The following is a 20,227-nucleotide window of genomic DNA, read 5'->3' on the forward strand; positions in this document are numbered from 1 at the left end:
AAGGTACTCTAATGATCAAGTAAGTACTTGGTGTATAGTGTGTATATTAAGAACTCATCAAAAGCGTACCTTAATTTTCAATAAAGGGTTTATTTATAGTATTAAGTCATGGATCATCTTAATGATGGGTTGAATCTAACATGTATCAACACTAGTTAATTTTTAGGATGGTTATCTTGTTTTCTCAGGACGAATTTGGTGGGATGTGACCCTGATTCTTATGGAGTTTCTACAACTGCCTTAAGTGTTATTTATTATAACTGTTTTAAATGTGTTTTATCCAGTCGGTCACCAAGGTTGACTGACACGGCTTATCCGATACCGACCAGTACACTTACCCCCAGGCTCTTCGTCTTTGGTCGATCGAAGGCTAAGTTGAGCCATGAAATCGGTTAAGGTTTGAGACTTGATTGCCCCCCTTGGTTGATACTAGATGTGGAATTCAGATAATTCAACCACTTATCCAATCATTCATCCGGCTAAATCAGGTTTAGCTAGTATCTTCATACTAGGATAGTCAGTCTTCACAATAATGTGATGATTTTGAAAATACACTCGCATTCTTCGTGCAGTGATAACAAGTATCAAACTTGACAATTTCAACTGTGATGACCATGGGGTCATCACTGAGTTGGGTCAATAGTAGTAAAATCATCACATGTGAAGAAAATTGGAAGAATTCTTTGTCGATTTCTGATTATGGTTGAATGGATTGACTGGATAACCCTTAGATGTGTCCTCTCAACCACATTGAGGGTATAGTTCTGATGAGTTGATTTTAGATGATCCCATTTTACATATGACACTTTACTTAGAATTGAGATTTTATCAATTATATGGTGAGAACCCAAATAAGATCCCCACTGGACACGAACTTAACCAGGTGGTTAAGTAAGTGTTAAGGTTCACTTCTAGAGGGCAAAGGAAAAATACAAGTATATGGTGATTGATGATGAAGGGCAAAAATTAAATGAACATGAAAGGGAACATAAAAGCATGGTAGAAACTGCATTGACAATGGCGGAAAATAAGAACATAAGAACACAAAGATAAATGGAGTAACTGGAAAAATGGAAGACAAGAAGGAAGGAAATGCTTATGTGATGGATTGAGAATGGATCACGCCACTTTGAGTGTGGTTTTCCTCCAAGATAAGTGTTGATGGTCGCCACTTGAGAGCTCTCAAATCACTTAAGACGAGACTTGATTCCAAAAGGAAACAAGCCTCACAAACACCTCACACAAATTGTGCAAAGTAACTTTTATATTCAAATTCAACATGTAAAATACAAGGAGTATGTCACCCTATTTATAGGTGATGGTGCCTTGGAAAACAAGAAGCAAGGGTAGGATGGGAAACCTAAAAATGGGACTACCTTTAGGGTTTGACTAAGTCAAACCACACCTTAGGTTTGTTCTTCTAGAAACTAGGTAAAAAACAAGCTAAAGTGATAAGCACACCTCTCATATTATGCTATATGAACCTACTCTAGCCTATCTTGTTATTTGGACCCCTAGAGTGAGCCTAATTTATTTACAACTTGTTTAATTCTTAAGAAGACTAGCAGGAAGAACATTAGATGCTCTGGTTTTTATTCATTTATCCTTCTAGTGAGGTCTGATAGATCCTTGGTGAGGTCTTCACTTGATTATTGAGATGACTTCTCATGGTGTGAATGGTAATGTGTTTCCTTGATCATCTCCTTGTTGGCTTGGTTTGTATTAAATTCCATACGTTCATCTCTAAATGGATATCGTTCGTTTGTGCTCATGTTTGTCGATTGCACAATTTTACGTAAGTGGCCAGCTTGGACAAGTTTTTTAATCTTATTCTTCAATGCTTGACACTCTTTGGTCGTATGGCCAAAGTTGCGGTGGTAACAACATTGTTTAGACATGTCAACATCTTTTGGCCTCTGCAGCTTTTTCAATGCCAGGATTAGATCGGCATGCAATGCTTCATCCATGATTTTTCCCCGATCACCATTTAATGAGGTATAAGTATGAAACTGAGGACCTTGGTTATCTCTGAATTTATCAGACCGACCAAGCATATATCGGTTACCACGGTCTTTCTTCTTTCCCTTGTCTCCTCCATTGTCTACTTGAGCATTCTTATGATAATCACACAATTCCTTAATTTGCATGAATTTAGTTGCCTAGTTTCTCAATTAATTTAAGTTTTTTGCTAGTTTTTTTATTAGGCTATCAGTGAACTGTCGAAGAGTCGAGATCAAATGATGCATGGCTATCTCTGGCATGAGATTTTTTATGCTTAGAGACAATTTGCTAAATCTTTCCATGAATGTTCGTAAGGGTTCCCCTTTCTCTTGTCTGGCGTTGAGAAGAGGTAGAGATGATATGTGGTGCGATTGGTTAGTTGTGAATTGAGTACTAAATTTGGCTTACAATGTTTTAAAATTATTCACTGAATTGGATGGAAGTTGAGTAAACTAGTTGAGTGCCCCTTCTTTAAGAGAGGTAGGAAAAAACCTTGCACCATATCGCCTTGTCTGTAATGTAGAGATTCGTCTATGTTTTATAGACATTCATGTGTTCGTCTGGGTCTATGCAACCATCGTAGAGTTTGATGTTTAGTCCCTTCCATTTAGGGGGGAGTTGGGCTTCCATGATTTCCTCAATGAAGGGATGTCCTCTAGGGTCATCCTTCTCCTCAATAACATGAGTTTGTTCAGTATGTTGTTTGGATGCTTGTTGAGTGTGAATCCGAACAATGATGGTTTTTTCTTGATTCTAGGGATGCTCGCTTGAAAGAGATTGTTGTCTACACGCAGATTCGGTTAATCATTGTCTCAACTCTTCATTTTTCTCTTTAAGGAGACGCACCTCCTCTTCATTCTTTTAGCGATCTTTTCTGCTTTTTTTACGTATCTCTTCCATCTGTTTTGAAGAGTTTGAAACATAGCCATCTAATGTTCAGAGATCCATTCGTTGTTTGTTGTATGTCTTGTTGAAACCATGATTGCTTGTAATTTTATCTCGACCCCACACTGGGCACCAATTTTACTTGTATAGACAAAGTGAGCTTAGATACTACATGAGATTGACTATAACAATTGTCTTTAAAGTTGGTGGTTCGGTCACTCCTTGCTTCTTCAATACTTTAAGACTCATTTCTCAATCCACTGGTGCTCGGTCGGGGTTGACCTACAAAAGGTAATCCGACGATCAAGTAAGTACTTTGTATACGGTGTGTATATTAAGAATTGATCAAAAGTGTACATTAATTCTCTATAGAGGGTTTATTTATAGTATTAAGTCATGAGTCATCTAAATGATGGGTCAAATCTAACATGTACCAGCGTTAGTTGATTTCTAGTGTGGTTATTGATAAGTGTCTAATTTCAGTAATATTTCATATTAAAATATAGACACTTATGAGTATTAATTTATACAATTTTACATATTTTATGATCTTTATTTGAATAAGAACATTTTATTCCCAAATTTGGTGTTAATTTGAAGTTTTTATGGCAGAATGGAGATGATTAGGCTAAAGAAGAATAATATAAGATGAAAGGAGAAAGTTGGAAAGCCCGAAACACACAAGTGCACAAAAAGTCCATCAGCGCCATGCAAGAAGTCACTTAACCCTAGCAAGTTAGATTAAGTAGGGGGCTTGAGGCTCAACCCTGGTGGGTAAGATTGAGGAAAACACCATTGAGTGACTTGTAACCCAATTGGGAGAATAAAAGGTGTTAGAAGATGTGTGGCTAATTCTACCCTGTGGATTTTGGAGTACTCTATTGAACCTCTTATGCAACGAAGTGATATCTGAATATAATATTTTGTTATTGATTGATTATTAGTATTATTGTTTTGCTTCTAATTCTTGATCTAGAATTTCAAATCTTAAAAGTATTTTTATGGTTCTGACCTAAACAATAATACTTAACATATTTGAGTGTTAGAAATAGACTTGAAAAATTAATTGCTATCAACGTATGATTTTGATATTAAGTTGTTTTTATAAATATGCGAGGAATCAATATTTATGAAGCATCTTAAAGAAAGAATTTTTTATGCGAGAAATCGATATAAATGAATTTTATACGAACATCAATATCAATCAAAAGACATAATGTTACCATGCTAATCAAAATAGATAAAAGTGAAAAAGATAACACCAAATCTCTATTTTTCTAATTGAAGCAACAACTTTTTGCTTTGTTTTCTTATTAATCATTATCATCCCAACAAACTCTCAACAAACTTTTATTATTTTGTTTTATATTTAGCGAATATTTTACTTGAATACATTATTACTTTTGACAACGTGGTGCACTTATAGTAAAAAGTGATGAGTATCATATTTTCTCATTATATTACTCGGATTTGGTGGAACACCTTAATTATTAAGGAGTCTCTTAATTATTAAGGAGTCTCTACAACTGTCTAGTGTTATTTATTATAATTAATATGAATTGAATAACAACAATATAGGAGAATGCATCTATATCAATTAATTACTATTCAAACACATAATGCATCATCATAGTTATTATACATAGGAAGCCACTTAAAGTATCTAAACAAACAAGAGAAAATTATACGTATGAAGAGAACTACATAGTACAATACATGCATCAAGTAGCTGATGCTACTGGAACTAGTTATTCTGATCTGGTAGATGATAAAGGAACTTGGATGCAAATCTACTTTTGAACCCAAACAACATGATCCTGAGGAAGGAAATGGCAGATAGGAACAGTTCCTGGCTTAACGTTGAGCACTTGAAAGGCCAAATGTTTAGGGTTCCATTGCGATGTGTCGGTGTGGCACACTGCCACAGATTTAACTCTGATCCCGTTAGCACCCACCAAAGGCACAGAGTAAGTTCTAGTGCTCTCAGTTTTGTGGCAGTAAAAAACAGCATAAGGGTAATTCTGCTTGTGGCATACAACAGCCGTGTCCCCTGATATCTTCTTCACTCCCGGTGCCACCGTGTATTTCTGCAACCCCATTTCTTTGTCAACTTCTGTGGACAAAACCTCAACGTTCTTTCCAAGCTTGGAAGTGCTGAAATCAACCATGGACTCAAGTGAAGTGGCGCAGTACTTTTCCTCACCCTTGATACCAGTCTCTTCACATTCACTAAGAGTGTTCTCTATGATATGAGCTTCCTCTGAGCCTGGTTTGATGGAAAACTTGGTGAAGACATCGTCCACCTTGTCGGATGAAAATGGTATTGAATCCGCAACTTGGCGTGGCAAGAAGGTGGCTTGGTTGGAACTTGTAGTGAAGTGCGCGTCCAACTTTGTTCCGTAATGCAAGTCCTTTTCCAAGAAGAAGAGTGCCACTTTGGTGTCATCGTGTAATTGGGTCGCGGTGGCAGCGTAGCGGTAATCAAATGGCGATTTTGGTCCAACTGAAACATGCACCGGTTTTTTCTTGTGGCCTGCGTTCACTGAAACCCCTCCACCTTTTCCACCAACGTTGACGTTGGTGCCACCTCCTTTTCCTGCATGCACGTTCACCCCTCCCTTTCCAACGTTCACTGCTGTGCCTTTCTCTTCAACCCAATCTGCAAACTCATGAATTCACTGTTCTTAGTTTATCACAAACCAGACCAGGTTCTGCTACTCACAACCCTCTTATTCTTCACTTCTTTCTGTATAACTTTATGTTATCAACTTAACAGTACTAGTTAAACATTGATTTCTCTCTGTACCAAAATTTAAGGAATTTTCTACCCAGAAATTAATGTTTTTCATTTTTTTAACTAACATGTATGAAGATTTTATTTAATAATTGTGATAACTATTTTATTAGGTGAGGCAACTCTAGATTCATTATTTATTATATTATATAAAAACCATTTACAATGAGATATTTTAATTAATGTAAAATACACTATTTTTCTTTTTTTAATTATAATTTAAAATCACTTTCGTAATTAATAATATTTCTTATATATTTCACTATCCAAGTACACATAACAGAGAAAACTATTTATATGGGAAAAACAACTAAATCACATATTTTTAAATACTTTAGCATGTAATAAGTGTTACAGATAAGGGCACATAATTTAAGTTCAGGGGTTAAAGCATCACATATTTTAAATACTTTTAAACATATCTTTATATTAACAAAATAAGTTAAATTCGATTATTGTTTAGAAAGTTTTAAGCAAAACTTTCTCAATTAATATAAATATTTAATATGTTTAAAAACGTAACACTATTTATCATATAAATTTGATTCTAATATTGGACATGTGTCCTTGTATAGCATATCATTCTTTCTATGAAATAACAGAAGCCAACCAGCAAGTGTACAGTGTTGTTATTTATTATTATTATTATTACTTCTGTTATTAAAACTTAAAATATTTTTATTAACTTGTGTCAATAACTTTATTTTATACATTTTATTTTAATTAGGGTTTAATATAATTAAGAAAGGAGATGATAAACATATATATATAAAGTAAAATAAGTGATGTCTTAAAAAATAAATCATATTTTTTTTAATACTGTTTTAATTTTTTTAATTAGAGTTAATATTATTTTTCATCTCACTTCAATTGATGGATTGACCCACTTTGTTACTCTAATTATCATACTTATAATGAAATCTTTACTGATAAAAAAAATAATGAAAATTGTAGATAGCTAAAGAGAAAGAGACAGATATAATAACAACATAAGAAAAATAAATTCATATGTAACAAGTGTCATTTCTTTTTATCAGTAGAAGCCACACAGAAGATATAAAAAATTAAGAGAAAAATAAAAAAAAGAAAGAGAAAGAATGTTTATTTTTAACATTTCTAACATAAAAGTACCACTTTTTAATACACATACAATTAAATTTATTTGAAGTTATAAAACTATATACAACTATGACTTATATTATGTCATACGAAAAAACAATTATAACTTCATGTATTAACCTTATTAATAATATTTATAAGAAAATTGATTGATAGAATTTTCTTTTTTTTAATTTTCAAGTTGATGTTAATATTATTATATAACTTGATATCTCAGATAAACTATCTCACACCTCAAATAATAACAATCATCTCTTATCAATGAAAAAAATTGTTTTATATAATTGCTTGAAAGTTTTAAGAATTTATTTAAAAAATATTTGAATGAATATAGTTAATTTTGGTATAAGAAAACAAAAGGAGGAACAAATATTTTGGTAGAAAGTTCAGAGAAATCTAAATCGAGGACACTGAAAAAGTGACATTTAATAACACTTACCTACATGCATCGTACACACATAAGGGTTTTATAAATGTAATAAAGGCTCTTAATAGAGTTAGGAGAGGAAGATCCAATAAGGATAATAATATAAAAATAAGTATTAAAAAAAACACAAGAGAAAAACCTGATCTTAAAAAGCTTTTTAATAATAACTAAGATTTAAACTTAGGTTATAATATTAAATATAAAATAATAATAATAAATATATTTGAAAGGTATTCGAACTAACCGGGGCGAAGGATACGAGTGATAGCGTTTGGAATAGGAGTAGTGGGAAGAAGCGACTTCCAGTAAAGTTGAGGAGGCAAAGCAGCACCATGGGTAGCCACCACTGCAAGCTGCAACAGATATAAAGAAAAAATAACCTCATAAGTTGTGGTTGCAATGATACTAATGAAAGTGAAAAGCATGTTTTTGGATGTAGCTCTCACATTGAGTAAAGCAAAAATGGGTAGGAGAAGATTTTCCATGTTGAGCTTGGTGATTGTTGTTGAAACTGCAACCAAAGGAGGAGAGAAGAATGTTGTTTGGAGTGTTTGGCTCGCAGCATATTTATATGCCGAATATACAGTTAGAATAAGTAATTGGGATTATGTTATACCTTAATATGAACTTACCACCAATATTATCATGCATTATTTAATACTTCAACTGCCCCGGGTTCCATGGTGTGGACGGTCACAGTATGTCTTTAAAGAAGTAGGTAGAGAGATGGAGGACGTGTCCTAATAATATGGGACCTTCCCCAACTATTTATAAATCTTTTTCTATGCTACACTTAATTATATATACTACTATATATATATATATATACTTTCATTTACCACACAAGTTCGTAATTTAAAAGAAAATAAAATACATTAAAGAAATGTTTCCACTAATTTTTTAAAGTATTTTTAGAGATGAAAAAAAAATATACGGTAAAATTAATTTATACGTAGAAAATAGATAACTTTAAAAGTTAATATAAGAATATTTACAAATTAATTTATTAATTTACTACTTTTGTTGGTGGTTGTAGTTTTTAAAAATGCTGCTGATAAGTATTGGTGGATTATTAATTATATTTTATTTCCGAACTTGTTTCGTAAGGACTATGATTAAGCTATATCAGAATCTTTAGTACTATGGTTTGATTATGGTCTAAGAAATTACTTAAAATAAATAAGTTTTAACAACACAAAAAGATTTTCATTATTGGAAAAGTAGTGTTCCTGGATTTTGCATTATTTCTTTATAGCGAGTGAAGATAATTATAACTGAAGTATATCCTTTTCTACTTCTATATTTTCTTTCTTTATTTTTAAAATATTTCTATAAGTGTTGAATTTTGACTTAATGTCTCTAGTTCTGCTTATAGTACTGTTTATTCCGCTTTCTAGAAGATTTGATTTTGCAAAGATTAAACCCTATATAAAAACTGTCTATCTTTTGTATAAAAAAATTTTGTTGTCCGTCCAAATGTTTTTGAGCAGGTTTGGAAACTTAGAGAACGATTGCTCCTATCCTTATACTCAGTTAGCCTGATATTCTCGAGACTCCTTAATATCTTCATGTTTCCTGATGTGCTTCCTTTATCTCGGTCGTCCTGCCCCACAGGCGGGGATAGTACCTACAAAATGCACTTCGACGCTCAAGTCAGTTAGGGTGTCGATATTTGGTTGTCAGAGTACTGTAAATAATGACGTACATTTTCTCCTTGAAATATGTGCTATTTATATTACCTTAATGGGTCTTTACTGTTAAGCAAGTTTAAGGGAGTTGGATTGCGCTTAGAGTTCTATAAGTGTTGAATTTTGACTTAATGTTCTAGTTCTGCTTATATTACTGTTTATTCCACTTTCTAGAAGATTTGATTTTGCAAAGATTAAACCGTATATAAAAACTGTCTATTTTCTACATAATATTTTATTGAATATATAGAATGAACTATTTTAATTACGTGTGAGTAATATATATAAGGTTTTGATATAAATAAAGTCCTAATTTTGGATAGTTTTTAATACTTGTTTTATAGAGATTTTCGAGTCTTCCTTATCTGTATTTGAATGTATATGATGAGATACTTTTACATGAATGTATTGAATTTTTTTTGAATTTTTTCTATTAATTTAAGGATGTTATGTATGATGTTTGAATTTTATATGGTAATCACCTTTTTAATGTATTTTCTTTTATAGACAATAAAAAATTAATAAATGTGAATTGTTTGATGATTCAATCCATATAAAAAAAATTCAAGCCAACTCACCTAACTGAACTTTGAGATCCAATCTAAAAGAACAAACTCTTAGAACAAACATCAACAAATAATCCTCATACTGACTAGAGGGTCAAGACACCAGTTAGAAAAACGTAGCATGAGACTTGACAGTGATACATGACCAAGTCTTTAATTGAACCAAGGCAAAAACTTCTGAAACGTTAGTCACGTCCCTATTAAAAATTACATTGTTCCTATGCTTCCATAGCTCACTTACCACTACAATCCAAATCGCTCCCCTTATATGAAGCATTTCTGAGTCTGAAATGACAAAAATTCAGGACATCTATACATGCCAGCATATATATATATATATGTTTTTGTAAAAGTAATCTGGTCCAGGATTTTATGTTTATTTTAATATGCCTTTATTGTATATGCTCATATTTATAGTTTTTAGTTTAGTTTAAAACAAACTTTTATCATGAAATATCATTCCTTATTATGAAATTTTACGTTTCAAATTTTTCGTTGTTTAAAAAAGATTAAGATTAATTCTGGTAATAATTAAGAAAACTTACTGTAAAACTACTGTAAGATTATTTTTTTCATACATATAGTTAACAGTAATTACTGTAAAACTACTTATATTGAAAAGGCATAAAATAATTAAAATTTTGAAAGTGTTTTTACTAATTTTATGTTAATTAAGTATTTATTATTTAGTGAGTAAATTTTTGAAAACATTTTTTCAAGTTAAAAGTGATTCGATTTCATTTTATTTGATGTCACATTAAAACACGTGGTTTGATTATGTTGACTTTAAATGATAGTATGAAGATACAGCAGATAACAAACAACTACTGAAAATTTAATAGTGGAGGTTGTGTGTCAAAATCAGGGCTTCCATACTTTATATTTGAGTTCTTAGAATTTGAATTTTGTAAAATATATATATATATATATATATACTTTAAAACTAATCATAAATAAAATTAATAGATATTTCAAATTAATATAATTAGAAATATACTTTAACTATTATTTAATGAAACTATTTATTAATTTTATAGTTTATTGATTCTCAATCAATTGAAAAAAGTTTCTTCGAAGAAAACTTAACAATAAATGAAAAAAAAAATAAAAAAAAATAAAAAATATATATATATATATATATATATTTTAACACTTCTTTTGAAATAAATAAATCTCTCCTACTAAGAGTATGATATCATTTATTTCTAAAAAAAAACGCGTATTTGTTTTAGTATTAATTATTTCTTAGTATTAATTATTTACAAAGTTCAATCATTTTTTTAAAATTTCTTGCCATAAAAGCCCTGTCTTTACGTATGTACCAATTGGAGATAACTAAAACTCAATTCATTAATTAGTTTTTCGTGTCAAGTTGGCTTATTTATGAGCAATTCTTTTTGTTTTGGTCCTTTATTTGTAGTCTTTTGTTTACCTATACATAGGTGTGTTTAATGGAGTGGGTCTTGGTTCATTGATGGGATTATGTGTTTAAATTAATTACAAAATCTTTTGATAAATGATTAAATCTATCCAATTTTTTTATTTACACATGTTTTGAAAATGATTAAGTAAAAGTCGAGATATAAACCGACATTATAAGTTATAAGTTGAGAGATGTAACCAATGCTTAACACAAATAGTTTCTAAACACATTTAGTCGAAGTCATAATGAATCTTAATAATATAAAATGTTTATTAAAGGATTTAATCATTTCACATTGTTAGTAATTAACCTATGGAAACAAGATAGTTCATACCGAATATGAATATACAGATTTTTTTATCAACAATATAAATATAAAGACATAAGCATAATAAGGTACGTTTTTAATGCTTATTATTCTGAATATCGAAGGTTAACTTAAACATAAAATAACTTATACTTTTCACTTTTATTACATTTCAGAATGTCAAGAAGTATCAGGTTAATTTTTTTATTTAAATTGAAAATAATTATAGTAAAAAAATATTACAGTAAAAACTATTGTTTGATTAAAGTGAAATAAAAGATAAAGTTGTTTAATATGAAGAAAATAAATTACAAGTAAATTTACTTATTTGGCCTTAAGTATATGTAATATTTTTTTTTTCAGTTGCACCTTTTTTTTCAGATAAACCACATCTCTCTCACGAGAGACACAAGAGAAAACAAACAAGTAAAATTGGTCTTAACATGCATCTCTACTATTTTCTCCACAATTTTAAGAGGAAAGTGCAATGGAACTACTTAATGCTACCCAAACAACCTTCACTTTTTTTTTTTTTTCACGCTTTCTTTTCTTTTAGAAAAATGTTATTTGATCCTACCAAACAATACATTATTAAAAGCGTGAAACTACTAAAAAAACTTAAAAAATGTTCTAATAACTAAAACTTGTAATTTTTATATATATAAAGATTAAGAATGTTTTTTATATACATTAAAGTATATGATGGTAATAAAATAAGAGAACATTTAAATTACAAAATACAATTTTTTTTAAAGAGTTCTCTCGTAACAAGAAATGTATAAAGACAATATGAGATGTGTTGTAGTTTTGTAAAAAGAGTGTAAGGTGTTTTTACAAGGTCGGGTTACTCCGTGAGTGTTTCTTTTTTTACTTTCGATCTCTCGGCTTCTTGACTACACGATTCTTTGTTCTCCAGTCTTTTCGCTCTTCAGTTATTGTTAGTGGTAGGGGTACCCAATCACAGGTTCCTCCACATATACTGGCACACACAAAACTGGTTACTTGTGTGTCTGTAAGTGATTACTTATGTGATGTTTATGGCCACCCACTCTTCATGAAAAAAAAATCAATTTTTTTTAATAAAAAACATATATTACATCGGTTAGATGGCTTAACCGATGTAATAATTCTACCAGAACTGGTTACCCAGCCACATGTTCCTCCACATATACTGACACACGCAAAATTGGTTACTCGTGTGTCTGTAAGTGGTTACCTATGTAACGTTTATGATCCACCCACTATTTATGAAAAAAAAAAATCAATTTTTTTAATATGGGTCATATATTACATCGGTTTGATGGCTTAACCGATGTAATATGGGTCATTTTGAGTAAAAAAAATATATTACATCGGTTGTTTCTAAGAACCGATGTAATATATTCTATTTTACCCTATTTTGAAGCTCGCATTGCTCATTCGCGCATAATCTCACTTTGTCACGTCATTGTCACGTTTGCAGCGTCAAATATGTGTTATTGTCAGAGGGTGTCAATATATCAGGACTTTTATATTAACAGTAAGTCTTTATTTTTATAAGATACTCAAAACTTGGATTACAAAATTATAAAAAAAAATATATATATTTAATTTATGTAAATAAGCTTGAAAAATCGATGTTATCAAACTTATTAACCTGTAAGTTTTATGAAACTACTCCAATATCTTTTTAACATATCAAATGTGAAATGAGACAAAATAGAATAATCCAACATCTCAAATTCTCAACCTTATTAAAAACTATATAGAAAAAATAATATAGAAATTACTAGAATATTCTTTTAATACTAAAATTATTGGCAATACTAAAATAACCAGCATTTTGTGGTTAGTTTTGAATTAGCTAATAAAGAGGTGGGGATAACTTGATTTCCTTGTCGTGTAATTAAGGTGAAGTTTGGTGAGTAAGTTGCGTGGCTACAAAAAAACCAATATCTTGCTACCATCATATATTTGACAATGGCTAATCAACCACCTTCTAATTAATATATGCTGTCTTGTTCATATCAACAACGCATTTCTTTCTCTTTACCATGTAAATATGGCTACGATACATGACAAGATCATTATGACACATCAATGTCGCCTCTTTCACCATCATTTCTTGGAGTTGGTTCAAGAAATATATCATATATCATGCAAAAGGTAATCTTAGGGGCAACATTTTTGGAATACTAAAGTAAGAAGATGGAAGATAAATGAGAAAAGAAACTGTTTTCTACTCTCTTTCGTCTCTACTTCACACCATTTTCAAAGCCAAATAAATGCTAAATTTAGAGTCTTCAACCAAACTTTAACTCCACAATTTTGTTACCAACATTATATATATCTTTTAAAAAGCGATTATGATAATTCAACTTCTTTAATAATTTGACAAACTATCATTGAGTTATAATGTGATGGAAGTCCAATATTACTTGGATTAAAATCAAATACTGAAAAAGTCGGAAAAGTAGTATGATCTTTTAAAATGGTTTTGTAAAAAAAATGCCAAAAAAATATCATTTGCTTTAAAAAATATGTAAAAGTTTAAATCAAACTCTCCCTCTACCTTTGTACATTATTCTTTCATTTTCATATTAATGGTGAAAAGACGGTTTTAACCAATCTAAATGAAACTTAATCTCATATTTTTAAATAATCTCTGCATCTCGCATTACATATCTTTCTTAAAGTCATAGTGTTTAAGAGAACAATTCCATTATTTGAATGTGTGAGAGGGTTGACAAGAAAATTCGTTGTATTCGACATTTTTTAGTGAAAACTATTTTTTTTTTTTAATTTTGTACTCTAATTTTGCATTGTGTTAGTTTTTTATTTTGTTTTGTGACTTCCAAATAAAGAACAAAATTAAGCACACAAAAACACAGTCATCACCAATAAAAACACTATAAAACTTATCTTAATCACCAACGTTCATCACCAATCACCACTCGTCACTACTTGTCAATGAAGAATAAAATATCACACTCTCTACCTATACTAAAAAAAGTATTGTTAGAATTAAAAAAGAATGACTCGGTTTAAACCGTTTTTGTTTGATAAAAGTTAAATTATTAGTGTATTGATTGTCAATCAATTACAATAATCTTACATGTTAATGTAATATTTTACACTAACAAAATTGTATGCCACTACTATAATATTGTACTAAATTATTATTATTATTATTAACAATATAAATTTTATTAAATAAATTTTTTATCAACTAGCGGAAACACAGTACCTGTGTATCCAAATTTTTTATTTGTATCATTTATATACATAGTGTTAAATATGATGCATATAAATCTAATTGCTTCACAATCTTCACAATCTTAGAATGGGAAAATAGTCATTTTTTGATTGCAAATGACAAAAACAAATAGGTCATAAAATGGCAAAACAGAGTCTCAAGAAAATTTTCAATTCAGCGTGGCCAACCTTGACTAATTCTTTATTTTAAGTTATCAAAATTATATACATTTACATGGAGACATAGCAAATACTCCATAAATCTGAATTATAAAATAATGTTTGGAAAAACACAAGTTTTTACCGTAATAGCTAATAAAAAATCTTTAATTCAATAGTAAGAGTCATGTGATAAGCAACAATAAATTCAAAAAGTAGAAGAAACCACAATGTAATTATCCCGGCTTGTAATTTTTCTCGCACGTGGTAGTCTATCTCAATGTGTTTTGTGCGTTCATGAAATACTGGGTTTCCTGCTATATAATGTCGCTTGATTGTCACAGAAAAGTTGAGCTGACAATTTACATGGCATCTTTAAGTCCTGCAATAGATATCGCAACCAAACTATCTCCAAACAAGTATTGACCATCGCACGGTATTTTGCTTCCGCAGATGATTACGTTTGTCTATTTTTTATACTTCCATGAGATAATAGAAGAACCAAGAAAAATGCAATACCCAGATACTGATCTCCGAGTTGTCAGACAACCTTCCCAGTCTGAGTCGTAATAAGCTGTCAATGTCAGATTATTCTCGGATGGCAATAACAATCCTTGTCCCGATGATCTTTGATGTACTTTAGGACTCGAATTGTGGCATCCAATGAGGTTTCCATGGATCCTGTAATATTGACTTAGGGTCTGAACCAAAAATACTATGTTAGGCTGAGTAACCGTGAGGTATATCAGTTGTCCCACAAGTCGCCTGTATTTGATTGGATCCTTTAATAACTCTTCATCGTGTGGTGTGAGTTTTAGGTATTGCTCTATTGGAAATTTGTCTGGACGAGCACCTGTGAGTCCCGTATCTTGCAAAATATCAAACGCATATTTTCTTTGTGACATGTAAATACCAGTTTTGGAACGGGAAAATTCAATCCTTAGAAAATATTTTAAGTCTCCAAGATCTTTAATGCGAAATTGTTGTAATAAATAGTCCGTTGAATTTTTGTCAAATCATTTCCTGTCAAAATAATATCGTCCACATAAATCAAAAGGGCAGTAAATGATGAGTTATTTTGTCTTGTGCATAGAGAGTAGTCTGTCTTGGACTGTTGAAATCCTGCAGATTTAATCACATGAGAAAATGTTAAAAACTATTTGGGATGTCTGTTTGGGACCATAAAGGGATTTGTTGAGTCGACATACAATGTTCTCCCATGTCGATGATGCCCGGGTGAATAAACCAATTTCTGGCTACTGCAATGGTGAAGAGACACCTCAAAGTTGTTAATTTCGCTTTTGGTAAAAAAGTTTCACCATAGTCGACACCTTCAATCTAAGTGTACCCTTTTGCGACAAGGCGTGTCTTATATCTATCGACGCTACCATCTGGGTTGTACTTTATTTTATAGACTCATTTGTATCAGATGGGTTTCTGTTAGCGGGTAACGGTGTCAAAATTCACGTTTGATTTAGCTGCAAGGCGGAAAGTTCTTCGTCCATTTTTTTTGCCAATTTGGATCAAGGATAACTTGAGCATAAGTGTGAGGTTCTTTGGTGGTCGTGATGTTAGCAAGATATGCACTATGTGTAGAAAAAATCGTGAATTTAGAAAGAAAATGATGCATAGGATACCTGGTTTTATTCGACCGGTCTAGGGAAGTGGTCGAATGATTGGCTTGGGATCCCGTTATGTAGTCTTGAAGCCAGGAATATGGAATTGATGTGCTACTGGATCGTCGAATAGGAAGGTCGGTTGGAGAAGGTTCGATAATGGGTGCCAAACTTCCTGGCGAGGCAGAAGAAGGTTGGTCTGCTGGAGGTTCAGGTGCATTGTGACGAGTAGGAGAATGTTAGTTTCCTGGAGGTTCAGGTGAATTGTTATGAGTAGGAGAAAAAGGTTGGTGTAGTGAATGTTGGACAAGAGTGGGTAAGTCAATGTTAATAGCGAGCAAAATACCTTGTAAAGGAGGTAAGGATTGCGGTTGGGACTATTGGCAGAATGGGAAAACACTTTCATGGAAAGTTTCTGCATCTGTATCAAATAATTTGTATATTTTTTTTATTGAGAGGATAACCAATGAAGATGCATTGTCGAACATGCCGATGAAATTTTTGCATAGGTGAAACAACAATTGCTGATTAAAAAAAAAAAGGCAACCAAAAGTTTTTAGGTGAGAAAGTGAAGGTGGTTGATTATATATCATCTCAAAGGGTGATTTATTTTTTAGTAAAGGTGATGGCAAGCGATTAATGATATATGTGGTTGTTAAAACACATTCCCCCAAAATTCTAATGGTAAATGGGACTGAAATAGGAGGGTTCGTGTTGTGTTTAAAATGTGTTTTTGTTTGCGTTCTACTACTCCATTTTGTATAGGAGTGTTTTTGACATTCAATACATGTTTTGAGAACAAAATTACGCATTGAAATAAATTTCAATCTGTTGTCAACGTGAATGGTTTTAATAGATGTCTGAAAATGATTTTGTGCAAAAGTAATGAATGATTTTAAGAAATGTTAGGTTTCAGACTTGTGATTCATAAGAAATAACCAAGTACATTTAGTATAAGCATGCATGTTGTTTACTGGTGCCTTTTGTACCAGACACGATATCTTATTAACGGATAAAAATGGAAAGGTTGTACTCTGAAAGTGGACTTTAAATCTAACCCAACCTCAAAAAACCAGCTTATAAGATGAGGTTTGCGCCCCACTTATATACAATGGAATGTCCTCATCTCTAGTCGATGTGGGATCTCCAACACACCCCTCACGCCGAGAGTGACAGCTCGTGCGTGGGATAAAATATTATGGGTGATCCGATAACGGCCTGATAGCGGGTGACCTGATAAACCCAACAAACATTCACTAGCATAGAGTCAAAAATAAAATGACTCTGATACCATATAAGAAAATTATATAAGAAGATGGTGATAATAAAAATGAAGATCTCTTTAATTATTATGTAGGGATTCACTACTAATGAGATTCTATCATTATTAAAATTTTAAATTAATTGCATATAATTACGTACAATATCGTATAATAACATACAATAATTACATACAATAATTGCAACAAGTGGGAATCTTCTTAGTATTCTCACCATAATTGTTAAAAATCAAAATTCATAAACAAAAGCCACCAATAAAAATGTGCAATCTTAAAAATCAACTTACATCACTCTGTCATCTCCAATGCTAGAGACGGTAGTGCGTTTGATGAAGTTTTTTTGCAACCTCCGGACACGATGGTTACGTGAACGCGGTGGTGCTTCCTACGAACGGGTCGGTTCTCACAAGTGGCAGCACAAATGGGGTGGTGAAATTGTGAGACATGGAAGGAGACGTTAATCTTCATCGTGACTTGAGTTTTTGTCCCTCTCCAAGTAATTGTTGAGCATGTACAGATGAGTCGTTTTTGCTTTTGAAAGAAAACATTCCGACTAAGAAAAAAAAGGATGCTTCTCTTTCTTTAACCTTCTTTTTATTCTTCAAAAACAATTTCTCTCAAAGAATATTAAAATTGAGAAGTTAAAGAGAATATGTGGAGGTAGGTTAATGAGGACAAAGAGAAATAATGAATCTTCAAAATTTAAGATTCAAAACTGCTCTTTCCATTCAAAACCACCCTTCTATGTATGTCAAATATTTTTAAAAAAATAGAAAATGACTTATAAAGATAAAATAGAAAAAAGATTTAAAGGAGAGGAATCCCTCAATATATATATAGTTATAGATAAATGCTAATTTAATCTCAATATATATATAGTTATAGATAAATGCTAATTTAATGTAGGGTGACTACTTGACTTTTTTGTAATGAAATAATGGCCTTTATTTATTTAACATTGTTTTAATTTTAAAGAAAATTCTTTTGAATTTGTCTTTTTAAAAGAAAAAATCTTTAATATATAATTTTATATTTATAATATCATGAATATGCTTCAAAATATCTATACTGTCATCTTTCAATTATATTCTTATATTAATTAATTATACTATTAATTATAACTGTCAATTTTAGCTCGACATTAATTGCAATGATTGCTGAAATAGTGAGGGAACGGGACGAAAAATAAAATAAAAAATCATTAATTAAAAAAGTAATAAGTTTTGTAAAGATCTAATAATTTATAAAGGGCGAAAACATATTTTACCTTCAAAAATATATTTAACAATATATGAAGGTACATTTGAAATGCCACTTATATCATGGGTCAAACAGTGCTTATTGTGGCCATTAGCCCATGGGTAATTTCCTTATTTGGGCCTACATTCAGGAGGTACATTAATTAGCAATGAAAGTGTTATTAGTAATTTAATGAAACATACATCTAATATAAAAAAAAAAGCAAAATATTCCATAAGCTAATTTGTAAAGTTAATTTCTTTAATTAAGCATGGGAGAAATTTTACGAATTAACTTATACAAAAAAATTATAAATTCTAATTATTAATGAGAATTGTTAAAAATAATTAAATAAAATTTTGGTAATAGTTAAATTTAAGGTTTAAAAATTATTAAAATTAGAAGAAAAATAAACGAGTGGGGTAAAATACTGTAAACAGAAAAGAGAAGGCAGTCTACAGTCTAATGATATAACAACATATTAAAAAATATTGCATAAAATTAAATCACATATTATCAAATATTATACTATAAAAATATAACATTTGGGCTTGGGCCGTTTCTGAGTCCTTTATTGGTTTGGTTTGTACCTCAGAACATCTCTCCACGAGAAAATGAGTCAACTTCTTCCTGCACCTCTACAAATATTTTCCTGCACCCCATCATTTTCAGAGAAGACTGTTTTGCCCCTTTTGAAAAATGACTTTCGAATTATTCTTTCCTTTTTATGAATTCCAGATTTATCAATCCGAAGTAAAAAAAAGTGTTCTGGAATAATTTTTTTGTCATCCGGATTTTTTATTCTGAAAATACCCTTTGCTTACGGAATCAATACTGTGAAAACACCTAAAACTGTAAAGGATAATTTCAGTATTTTTAAAAAATTACGGGTGCAAGAAGAAAAATATAGAGGTGTAAGAAGAAATTGCCAGAAAATAAAAATAAATTATTCAATGTTATTTTAAAAAAAATGTAATATTTTTATAAAAGAAAAAAAATGTAATATTTCTTATAAAAGAAAAAGAAAAAAAAAAGGTAATATTTTTTATAAAAAAAGAGAGAAAAAGGTAGTGTTGAGTTGAGTGGTTGATAGGTCCACCCTAGATAAGACCATACAAGTTATAGATAACTCATGGTTAACCTAATGAAACTCAAAGCAATGAGTTAGGCAATTTTGGTCCATTTTTATATTTTCTTTTACTTTACTCAACATGTTTTGCTTCTCATCCTACTCCAATGAACAATGGCCAGCCACTATCTTTTCTCCCACCTCATTCACAACTACTTTTTTAATAATCAACCTAAAATATTTATCAACTTTAATATCAATGAATCATTTTTATCCCAAAACCTCATTACTTTTAGTGTAATATTTCACCCTAGTCACATTTTCTATTTATAAAGCTTGAAATATTTATTTTTAAATAAACCTACTTTCACCCAAATCAAATTATATTTTTTTTGGTTTTCTTTTGATAAAGGTTATAAG

At 30.9% G+C, this 20,227-nt stretch overlaps 1 protein-coding gene across 1 annotated transcript; it reads right to left on the reverse strand.

Moving 5' to 3' along the window:
* Positions 1-4,461: 4,461 nt before the first annotated feature.
* Positions 4,462-7,867, reverse strand: LOC137821463 (BURP domain protein RD22). Its single transcript, XM_068626071.1, has 3 exons — positions 7,673-7,867; positions 7,471-7,579; positions 4,462-5,545 (listed from the first exon to the last, which is right to left on the reverse strand). The coding sequence occupies exons 1-3, from the start codon at positions 7,709-7,711 to the stop codon at positions 4,677-4,679; spliced, it is 1,017 nt and encodes a 338-aa protein (XP_068482172.1). The 5' UTR covers positions 7,712-7,867; the 3' UTR covers positions 4,462-4,676.
* Between the last annotated feature and the right edge of the window lie 12,360 nt (positions 7,868-20,227).

Source organism: Phaseolus vulgaris, chromosome 9 (genome assembly GCF_000499845.2).
Source record: "Phaseolus vulgaris cultivar G19833 chromosome 9, P. vulgaris v2.0, whole genome shotgun sequence".
NCBI lineage: Eukaryota > Viridiplantae > Streptophyta > Magnoliopsida > Fabales > Fabaceae > Phaseolus > Phaseolus vulgaris.